The 11,571-nt window shown below is 48.3% G+C and overlaps 1 protein-coding gene across 2 annotated transcripts in view; it reads left to right on the top strand.

The window, feature by feature from the left end:
• Window positions 1-7,327: 7,327 nt before the first annotated feature.
• Window positions 7,328-11,571, top strand: part of PPARGC1A (PPARG coactivator 1 alpha) — a 633,897-nt gene continuing 629,653 nt past the window's right edge. Inside the window, exon 1 of one of the 2 annotated variants that reach the window (XM_028743337.2) lies at window positions 7,328-7,626. In XM_028743337.2, coding sequence (XP_028599170.2) covers window positions 7,498-7,626 — 129 coding nt within the window. In that variant the 5' untranslated portion in view covers window positions 7,328-7,497. The remainder of the gene's footprint in view (window positions 7,627-11,571) is intronic. The other variant, XM_028743338.2, reaches the window with a different exon arrangement.

Raw genomic sequence — 11,571 nt, 5'->3', positions numbered from 1 at the left:
GCATCGGTGACATTTTGTATTAGGTACAAATGCATGTTTCCATTTCTCCTGCAACACTTAAGATTCTGATATTTGAAGAGCACCAGATTTATACTAAAGGCTAAATATGTTTCTGTGCGCTCTGCAGGGTAGAGAAAATCTTAGCTTTTATGTTAAATCATAGACATACCCTTTGAGAGAAATATCATGCCTTAGATGAGTAGAATGCCTATGAGAACACCGCTTGTACAGATTTTAATAGGTTTGTCTTCCAAATATGGCCCTGTGTTGTATCCAACACAGGGACCTCAGTGGACCTCAGTGTCCGATCTGCCCAGACACTGAGGTCCAGCGCTGAGGGCCTTCTGGCGGTTCCCTCACTGCGAGAAGCCAAGTTACAGGGAACCAGTCAGAGGGCCTTCTCGGTAGTGGCACCCGCCCTGTGGAACGCCCTCCCACCAGATGTCAAAGAGAAAAATAACTACCAAACTTTTAGATGACATTTGAAGGCAGCCCTGTTTAGGGTAGCTTTTAATGTTTAATAGGTTATTGTATTTTAGTGTTTTGTTGGAAGCCGCCCAGAGTGGCTGGGGGGAACCAGCCAGATGGGCGGGGTATAAATAATAAATATTATTATTATTATTATTATTATTATTATTATTATTATTATCCAATGAAGTTTTTCTGTTCACACAGTGACTTCTTCTTGTACAACAGATTTTTTCCTCCTCTGCCATCTCCAGAAGGTTGAGGCAGGGCCAGCCCTACCATGAGGTAGAATGAGGCAGCTGCCTAAGGCGTCAAATCCTGAAGGGCAGAAAGGGGCTGGAACGGCATTCCATGTAGTCTCTAGCTTGCTGCCCTAGCATGGCCAGCACATCAATGAGGCAGCATGAGGCGACCCACCTCAGGCATCAGGCTCCACTGAGGGGTGAGAGATCCTGATACGGACTTTGCTTTGGGTTAGCCAAAAACTGAAGATCGGGAGAGCACTGGCAGCTCCTTGTGGAATGCGCCATTTCCACCTAAGATATTGATAAATAAGGGGGCACCTCTGTAGAGTGGCTGTGTTGTCACTGGTCTCTGGCCCTCCCAGGGCGTGGGCCTGGATCAGGAAAGAGGGACATTGGTGGCAAATCTTGCCTCAGATTCTAAATGGGGTTAGACTGGCCTTGTTCTGGGCAGGGCGAACGCAGAGCAGATTTGAGGGGTGCACAGGGGAAGGAGAAGAAAGGGAACTTCTACTGCACATGCAGAACTCACTCTGTGAACGGAACGGCTTCAATGGATACAAAACCTAACCTTTCCAGTGAGTTCCTATCTCTTTTCTGTTCCCATTCGGCTTATCACAAAGTCATTTCCCAAGTGTTCCCCTTAACTCTTAAGAATAACCAGAAGAGTTTACCCTAACCTAGTTGATACACTCAGGGACGCGGGTGGCGCTGTGGGTTAAACCACAGAGCCTAGGACCTGCTGATCAGAAGGTTGGCGGTTCGAATCCCCGTGACAGGGTGAGCTCCCGTTGCTCAGTCCCAGCTCCTGCCAACCTAGCAGTTCGAAAGCACATCAAAGTGCTAATAGATAAATAGGTACTGCTCTGGAAGGAAGGTAAACGGCGTTTCCGTGCGCTGCTCTGGTTCACCAGAAGCGGCTTAGTCATGCCGGCCACATGACCCGGAAGCTGTACGCCGGCTCCCTCGGCCAATAAAGCGAGATGAGCGCCGCAACCCCAGAGTCGGCCACGACTGGACCTAATGGTCAGGGGTCCCTTTACCTTTTACCTAGTTGATACAATCATTACATCTTAAACGTTATGTGGTAACTGGACTTCTCCGCTAAAACACAGTCATGGACATAGCAGGGGGGCAGCTGACCCCCCATCAAGTAAATAAATAAAAATACTTAACTAACTGTCCTATCGCCTTGCAGATAACTCAGTTCTGCCAACATGAATCCTAGTTAGGCCCATGAACATAGTCCACACTTAATTAGATGATTCCACAAGTTTTGAAATGCCTGACCTAAAATATTTAGGTCGCAAGTTTTATAAGTCATAACTAACACCTGGAAGGCTGATCGCCGAAGAATTGATGCTTTTGAATTATGGTGCTGGAGGAGACTCTTGAGAGTCCCATGGACTGCAAGAAGATCAAACCTATCCATTCTGAAAGAAATCAGCCCTGAGTGCTCACTGGAAGGACAGATCCTGAAGCTGAGACTCCAATACTTTGGCCACCTCATGAGAAGAGAAGACTCCCTGGAAAAGACCCTGATGTTGGGAAAGATGGAGGGCACAAGGAGAAGGGGACGATAGAGGACGAGATGGTTGGATAGTGTTCTCGAAGCTACCAACATGAGTTTGACCAAACTGCGGGAGGCAGTGGAAGACAGAAGTGCCTGGCGTACTCTGGTCCATGGGGTCAAAAGAGTCGGACATGACTAAACGACTAAACAACAACACCTGGAAACTGGTGGGGGTTATGTTCTGGGCTCCTGTGTCCATAAGCAAAAAATCACGAAAGTGGGAAGCAGCACCTAAAAACTTCTAAATTTTTCCTGATCTCCAATCTTCTCCTGATCTCTCTCCACACAACTCTTCAACTGTAGCTGAAACTTTGGGACAGGCTGGAAGCGATTTCACCACTCCATTCTGTATGAGCTGCAACTTCCATGCCACCCCACTTAAGTGCATTGAAGTCCTCTAACCGGGAGGTTAGTAGGGCATGGACTATTATGGTCTGCCAGGAATGGTCACAGCTATCAAGCCAGCTGCAAAAGCATTCTGAACCACAGGCACCAAACAAGGCCAGTTAAGCCTGCTCTCTTTGGTCACTTTCCATCTCTTGAGAAATCCTTCCATGCTACTTTTTTAAGAGGAAAAGTTACAGGGACCCAATTAAGCAGCTTCAGTAATTTTGTATAAGGGAAAGGGCTAAGCTGACTTTCCCCTGACAACCAACCTACTTGTAAAAAAATAAATAATTTGGGGAGAGAACCACACAGCATGTAACACAGAGAGCTTTTGTTTTGTTTGTTCCTCAGCTGTAAAATCTATTGCTATACAGAGGAATACGCAGTAAAGAAAATAAAAATGTGGAATTGCAAACATTCTTAGGTAGGAATGTTCTTCGGTGGCACAGATGGTGCATGTACCTGTGGGCAAAAGACAAGAGTAAAATTTGCATGGTTAAGCAGAGATGTACTCAAGTTCATTAGGGACTGGAAGGAGGATAAAGGAGTATAAAGGCACATACGTCTCCAGCATATTTTAAAGCAAATTCTGCTTGGACGACATAAACTAGAACATGCCCTATCCTAGAGGTACAAACAGAAAACCAAATAGAGGAAGACAGGATATGCAGATAAGATCATGCAACAATATCAAAAAGCATTAGCTTGAATATGTGCTGGAAGCATCAAGGGTACGAACTTGGCTGTTTCTCTCACCCACAAATATCCAGTGTTCTGGTCTTCCAAGCTGTGTGTCCGAAAGATAACCCAGGGATTTGTGTGCGCGTATATATGTGTGTGGGACGTGGGTGGCGCTGTGGGTAAAAGCCTCAGTGCCTAGGGCTTGCCGATCGAAAGGTCGGCGGTTTGAATCCCCGCGGCAGGGTGCGCTCCCGTTGCTCGGTCCCAGCGCCTGCCAACCTAGCAGTTCGAAAGCACCTCCGGGTGCAAGTAGATAAATAGGGACCGCTTACTAGCGGGAAGGTAAACGGCGTTTCCGTGTGCGGCTCTGGCTCGCCAGAGCAACGATGTCACGCTGGCCACGTGACCCGGAAGTGTCTCCGGACAGCGCTGGCCCCCGGCCTCTTGAGTGAGATGGGTGCACAACCCTGGAGTCTGACAAGACTGGCCCGTACGGGCAGGGGTACCTTTACCTTTACCTTTATATATGTGTGTGCAAATATAATTGTGTGCATTTTGGGGGGGTGGGGATTGAAAATGATGCGGATTGCTGTTGAAACTGAGTGTGCATGCAGAGAATTTTGGTGGGGCAATGAAGCAGGGACACGGGTGGCGCTGTGGGTTAAACCACAGAGCCTAGGACTTGCCAGTCGGAAGGTCGGCGGTTCGAATCCCTGTGACGGGGTGAGCTCCCCTTGCTCGGTCCCTGCTCCTGCCAACCTAGCAGATCAAAAGCACATCAAAGTGCAAGTACATAAATAGGTACCGCTCTGGCAGGAAGGCAAACAGTGTTTCTGTGCGCTGCTCTGGTTCGCCAGAAGCGGCTTAGTCATGCTGGCCACATGACCTGGAAGCTGTACACCGGCTCCCTTGGCCAATAAAGCGGGATGAGCACCGCAACCCCAGAGTCGGCCACGACTGGACCTAATGGTCAGGGGTCCCTTTACCTTTACCTTTAATGAAGCAGTGAAAGGGGTGTGAAAATTGCAGGGAGATGAATGGCTTATCAGGGAAATTTAGAAGGGAGTGTGTCCAAGGTTGCAGTCCTTGTACTTAGAAGTCTAAATAAAATCGGATAGGATGGGACTGCATTTTTAGAAATCGTGGTTATGAGTTCTGCTTTGGTGTTTCCATTATATGTATATATTAAAATAAGCTGGGTGCTTTTAAATAAGCTGGGTGCTTTCGGAGGTTTTTAAGTAGAGGTTGGATAGCCATCTGTCATGGATGCTTTAGTTGAGATTCCTGCCTTGTAGGAGGTAAATTTGAAATGCCCTTCTTGGTATCCTCTCATTCCTCACCCTCTTGTTCTTTAATTCTTAGAATTTATTAGGGCTCAGATTTTAGCAATCACCTTTTCTTGGCTGATGTTTCTCAGCTGTAGTTTCCACCTGCAGCTGGTACAGGAGCTGGGTTCTGCTGTTCATGTTGGCTGTCATTTTTGCTTTTAGAAGCAAAATGAAATAAAAATAAAAATAAAAAGTTGGAATTGACTTTTTGTCAGGGAACTTTCAAAAATTAGAAGACACAGCAAAGAAATTCACTTTATTTTGCCTCTACATGGAAATGGGAATGTATACAGGACAGCACAGGGGCTTAAAGGAGAAGTGGAACAGATTATCATTAATTTTATTTATAAGATTACAGCACAATTGATTGTGTGTGTGTGTGTGTGTGTGTGTGTGTGTTCAGAAGCCAACCCCCCCCCCTTGAGTTTAATCGGAGTTATCTCAGCATAAATGTGGATAGGACTGCACTCCTTGTTAGTGTGAGAGAAGCCCCTTGATATATCTATTCACCATTTGATCAAACTACCTCTTTCTCCAGCTGCATCTTAGGGTGAATAACCAGGCCACCTTTATTCTTTGAGGTTTTCCTAGAACGATTATTGCCTTTTACAGTTACATACAACATTTCTAATTATATGCTACTGTTTACTTGTGTTGTTGTTATAGTAGTCGTCCTTTGTTTAGACCTTTCACCTTTAAAAAAGTGCATCGAAGCAACGATGAAGAGCCACAAGGCTGTAAGCAGGATTTGTGACCTTAGTGCACGCTTGCAAGAAAACAGACGCCTTGTGTGCTAAGTAAAAAGGTAGACCCCCGCTTTTCTATGGAGAGAGCTCTGAAGCAACCTAAGAAGACTGCTCCATCTTTGGGTAATTGTGATTTGGCGTGGGGAGAGAGAACAAGGGCCATGCTATAAATGCAACAAGAAGCTCGTTTTGAATGTTCCCTTCCCCGGGAGCCTTCAGCTGCCTGTCTTCACCGCAATGAACTGCCTGCCAGGTGCTATCAATAAAGAGGAGAAAGCCGGCTTGCACACCAAATGTTTCTTACGATAACAGGTTGCAGGGAGGCTCTAAGTGAGAGAGCTTGACCTCTGTTGCTCTGTTATTATTATAATAATAATATTTTAAGGGCGGGGGAGTGTCGCGCTAGGAAAAGCCTTTAGCTTTCTCTGCCATTGGAGGCTAAGTTCTTCTTTTGATGTGCGTGTTTATCTTTGGAAAGGAACTCTGCCCCGAAGAGAATACCTGCCACTGAGGCTGCGATCCTATTAGACACGATAAAAATCCACTGAACGCACTGGAACCTGCTTCTGAACGTCCCTGCATAGGATTGTGCGCTGTTAGCTTTGAAAGGGAAGCAGCGTCAAGTCCTCCTTTCCCAAACCTGTGGCTATTTTAAAATACACGTTTTCTTTAGCAGCTGCACATCGGTCCCTCGGGCGAGGGATGGAGCTCCCCACCCCTCGCTCCGGCCCTTTGCTGGACGTCCACGTCTGAGTCCCCTTTAAATCCCTCGGTGGCGAGATGAAGGGGATCAGAGACGAGAAACGCGACGAGAACATGCCCCAGAATGTTCTCAGAATGCGTTGCTCTTGGGGGGGGGGAAGGGTTTTCTGGCTCTTGGCTTCAGACATCTATCCCACGAAGCCACCTGCCGAGCGTCACCCTCGGCTCTGGCCTTTCCTAGAAACGGAAGGGACCCCAAGGGTCGTCTAGTCCAACCCCCTGAAATGCAGGAATCTTTTTGCCCAACATGGGGCTGGAACTGGGTTCCAGAGCAGCGCCATTGAGGCTCCTAGCAGATGCGCGCTTGTGTGTGTGTGTGTTCCAAACTGGGAATTTGATCCAGGTGAAATAAAGCCCAGTGTTTTATGGATGGTTCCCACCCCCCCTTTTGGGTTCCATTGTCTTAAATTATGCCACTAAAGAACGAATGAACGAAGCCTCGTTTCGCTCCTGAGGATGGCACCCTGTGCATGCTCAGGAAACCGCGTGGAGCCAGGTGGCCTGATGGCGCAAAATCAACTCAGCACATGCTCAGAGGCTCTCTCTCTCGCTCTCTCAGCTCAGTCATTTGGTGGTGGTCGGGGGAAGAAGAAGCGGGACCAGGCACTTTCGCGCGGGAGAGCCAGATGCACTCTGCACATGCACAGAAGTTCCCAGCTGCGGCGCCAAGCTGCAACCTGATGTTTGCAAAATAAAAACAAAACACACCGGGCGCTCGGGCTGAAAACCTGCCAGCGGGCGGCAGATTCTCCAACTTGAGCTTGTTTCCTCTCTCTCCTCTCTCTCTCTCCATCCCTCGTGCGCACCCCGACCCTCGCCAAGCCCTCCTCCCTCCTTCCCTGAACCGGGCCCCCCTCCCCAGTCCAAGCGCGCATCCCTAGCCCTTGGCGCAGTTGGAGCCAGCCGGCTCCTTTTTACGCATCGCGCTCGCCTGGAAAGGAGGCGGCGACGGCGGGCACCGAGCACGGGGCGCTTCTCCGCGTCGCTTTGGCAGCACCGGGCTGTTGGTCACACGCAGCCTGTGTGTCCCCAGCAGCGGCGGCGGCGGCGGGCGGGCGGCGGAGGGAGCGCGCCCACGTGATTCCGGCGGTGGCTCCTGACGGCGCCTCTCCAAAGAGCCGCACACCAGAAGGAGAGCGTCCAGAGAGAGCCCCGCCGTTGCCGCTGCGCTCGCTCGCCAGCCTCTCCCTGCGCCTCCAGGACGCCGAAGAGTTTCGCCCCGGCTCTGCTGCCCAAGTGCCGCGCGCGCCGCTCGAGCGTCTCCATCTCTCTCCGTCTCTCTCTCTCACCGTGGGCAGCGAGAGGGAGGCATGGCTGGCTGCGGGCTCTCCGAAGATGCCGCCTTCTCCCTCTCCTCCTCCTCCAGCGCCGCCGCCACCTCCTCCTGCTCCTCCTTCTGCAACCTCGCCGCCTCTTGGGAAGCCCCCTTCAGCCACCAGGTAAAAGAAAGGGGAGGGGATGAGTAGTTTTGGGGGGGTGGGTTGAGAGAGAGGGAAGCGCTCTCCTCCTGGGGTCGGAGGGCGGCGTGGGAAGGGGTGGGGGAAATAATGCCCGTGTTGCGCCTCGACTCGACGCCTGTTGGTCTCGCTCTCGGCCAAGCTTGGCTCGGCTTCTTTTCCTTTGGGTGGGCAGTTTCCAAAGGGGGACACGGGAGATATTGGGGGGGGCGGTGGTTTCACGCCCCCTTTTCTCCTCCGAGGTGCGCGAGAGAGGGAGAGCGCGCGCCCTTTCCCGGGGTAAATGTGCGTTCGCCAGAAACAACTCCAGAGCAGACCAGGGGAACTCGAGCAGAACCTTCCCCAAATCTCTCTCTCTCTCTCTCTCTCTCTCTCTCTCTCTCTCTCTCTCTCTCTCTCTCTCTCTTTCTCTGGCCGAGTCCTTCCCCTTCAGAGTGGCCAGGTGAATTTGCTGCTTGGGAGGTCCTCGACACTTTCTGCCCTTTCCTCCAAGGAAAAAAACCCCAAACAAACGTGCCCCCTTCCTCAGTTTCCTCCATCAATTTCGGCTTCCAGTGCTTTCTCTCCTGCAACTTCCCTAGGATGGCTGAAGATGCCCACCTCGTCCACATAGGAAGGCTGGGCCGCACTCTGATATCATAAGCATCCCCATCCCCGTCTCTCTCTTTCCCCATCTCCCTTCCCCAACCCTCACACTTAACTTTGATGACTGTGCAATGCAGAGCTTGCAGCCAAACAAAGCCCTTCCCAGTTTCTTCTCATCCCTGCTCTGGTTCCTGAAGCCCACAGAGAACCCTTTAAAAACAACACCACAGCGTTGGAGAGAAGGGAATAGTAATAATAGTATTATTTCTGTGGGAAATCTTGGATATTGGTAAAAGAGCTCCTCCAACGTCTCTGGAATTAGCTGATGTGGTGGGCTTTTGCTGCCCCTACTGCTTGTTCGGTGAAAGTCTTTGGCCCACCGAGTCATGTCAGAAACTATCTTGCAAGTGAGCTCTGGGTTTTTTTGGGTTGTGGAGGTTTGTCTGATGGGAGAAAAGTTGACTTGGTAGAGGGAGAGGCTTCTGGAGAAAGTGAGATGCCCCAGCAGGCAGAGACGACAAAGCAATATCGGAGAGGGAACGGCAGACAGACAATCCTTCCGCCCCTTTTCCTTCCCTAGCCTGGTGGAAAGGATGGAGCAGGGTGGAATCTCTTTGGCACTGTGCCTGCCTGTCAGGTGGTGGTGGTGATGGTGACCGGCTAGGCTTGTGCGCTCCCTTTCCTTCTCTACTGGGGGCAGAAGTGTTGCTTAGCTCATGGAAAAACGTGCAGCTCGCAGCCCTGGTTTCCAGGAAACTAAAATCCCCAAACTAGCAGTTGCCAGTTTAAGGTTACATTTCGCAGCGCAGGATCAAGAGACTGCACATTTCTCTCTCTCTCTCTCTGCCTCCAGGAGTTGTTAATACGGAAGGCTCCTTCTTCAGCAGCCAGTCTGAGAGCTTTAGACGTTAAGAGAAAGAGAGAGGGAGAGAGAGAAGGAAAAGGGAGCTCAGGGGCACAGAGTATTATTATTGATGGGGGCTTTTGGAGCCCTGACAACTGTGTTGTGTTTCCCAGTAAGCAGCGGAATAAGTATCGAACTCTTTAGTGTGTCTCTGGGTGGGAGGAAATATTTATCAGCACCCAATGAGGAAGGCACCTGGTGTCAGGTCAGCGTGATGGATGACTGTACAAGTCCACACTGGGGGAAAAGGAAGGGTTGCTAGATAGGGATGGGAATCGCTATTGCTGATGTGTTTTACCTTCCAATTCCACTGGCCTGGCATTCAAAGCAAACATTTTAAAAATGAACAGAAACCTAGCTGATTTCACAAAGTTAGCTTTTGCAAAGATGGATGCATCATGCAAGTGAGAAGAACCATATAGTCCCTGCCTGTGGAAGGGGTGGGAGGGGGGGGGAGGAATCCATTCTGTGGGTCACGCTGCCATCTTTTTGCTTTTTCATGTTTGCCCCTGTTGAAAAGGCTAAAATTGGCATTATTTAGCTGCCAAATACAAATGCTTACCATATCAAATGCTTACCATATTCTTTATATCTGTAACACAGTATGGTTTGCTGAGCACGTCTCAACATGTCTGTGCAGCAACAGTGTAGTTTATGAAAGACTTACTTGTGGTTTGTACAAACACAGAAATTCATTAGGCTCGGAAAGGTGTTGGTAAAAATGGTTTCCCTAAATAGTTCCAAACTTACAGAAGTGGATAAATGTGAAATGTTATGTCCTCTCTAATGTGTATCTTTTTAAAGGATTTTCAGCTGTAAAGTAGAAAAATTGCTGGTAAATCTATAGCTGCTCACTTCATAGAACATCTGACTAATTCTGCATTTTATTTCGGGCAAGAATCAGAGAGATAATTTGGGAAGATGATCTATTTTAGTAGGTCTGTAAACTCTTGAAATGTAGTATACAAACTACAGTTAAATATGTATAATGCAGGAAGTTGTCCCCTGTTCTTCACAATCATATTATCTCATATGGTCAGTCGCTTATATTTCATCCAGTAGAGAATAGCAATGTGATGCTCACTAGCAATTTGCAATCAGAAACTAATTGTGAAAAGGTGCAAAATGACTTTTTATAAGTGATGTTTTTTTTCTTGCTGAAATATAGCACTAAATGTCAGACATGGTTTAGAATTAAATGTCAGGCATCACTTTTTGCTTAAAGTGATGCTAAGAGTATACAAGCTATTATCTTTCCTCTCTAAATATAACAGCAGCAGTTACCCAGGGAAAAAAATATATCTTGTGTAGTAGTACAATTTTGTGTAGGGGAGGAAATCCTCAAATTTCAATATACCACAAAAAGGGCAGGCAAGCTATAGTGGGGGGAAACAGCTTTTTATTCCTAGATCAATATGATGCACTCTGTGAACATCTAATACCATATAAAAGCATCCTTTGTAAATATCAATATAAGTTCAACAAGGACTTGCTAAATCTGTTCCTGGCATAGCAGGATATATATTGTAATAAAACTGTGCATAAACAAAGCAACACTTGCATTGTATAAACTCCCAAGTAGAAAGAATGAAGGGAAATACTGTGCAGCTTTGAAGCCCTGCAACACAGAGTAAATTGTTCTGATTTCTAACTTCTGATATCACACTGTATGTTTTATTTATTTATTGTGATTATTATTTTGCATTTCCATGACATGAAACCTTCCTGGTATCTTTCAGCATCCAGATGTAGAGCATGATTTTTTGAGAGTCTTTTTGGAGGAAACTACTCTTTGTAGTCTGCATAGAAGTGTCACACAAGAGCTGTAGCTGGGAAATTGCATTTGATAATACAAGTGTCAAGCTAGCTGTTCCAAATTAAAACCCTGGGCACCCAGCACTAAGAAAACTAACTGTTGAACCTGGTCAGGATCAAAAGTGCTTCTCCGGATATGCACAAGAACTTGCAGTTACCCAGTGAGGATGTTTTAGGGTCCCCAACCCCTGTCTTTCAAGGGACGCGGGTGGCGCTGTGGGTTAAACCACAGAGCCTAGGGCTTGCCGATCAGAAGGTCGGCGGTTCAAATCCCCGCGATGGGGTGAGCTCCCGTTGTCTGGTCCCTGCTCCTGCCAATCTAGCAGTTCGAAAGCACAAAGTGCAAGTAGATAAATAGATACCGCTCCGGCGGGAAGGTAAATGGCGTTTCGTGTGCTGCTCTGGTTCGCCAGAAGCGGCTTCGTCATGCTGGCCACATGACCCGGAAGCTGTACGCCGGCTCCCTCGGCCAATAAAGCGAGATGAGCGCCACAACCCCAGAGTCAGCCACAACTGGACCCTAATGGTCAGGGGTCCCTTTACCTTTACCCCTGCCTTTCAGGATAACTGTGAGGGGATTATAAGTGTACTTGTTGGACATGAGCCTAAGCTCAGAATAATTT

The sequence above is a fragment of the Podarcis muralis genome, chromosome 9, assembly GCF_964188315.1.
Source record: "Podarcis muralis chromosome 9, rPodMur119.hap1.1, whole genome shotgun sequence".
In the NCBI taxonomy this organism is placed as follows: Eukaryota; Metazoa; Chordata; class Lepidosauria; order Squamata; family Lacertidae; genus Podarcis; species Podarcis muralis.
The sequence above is the reverse complement of the archived record's forward strand: the minus strand, read 5'-3'. Positions and strand labels throughout refer to the sequence as shown.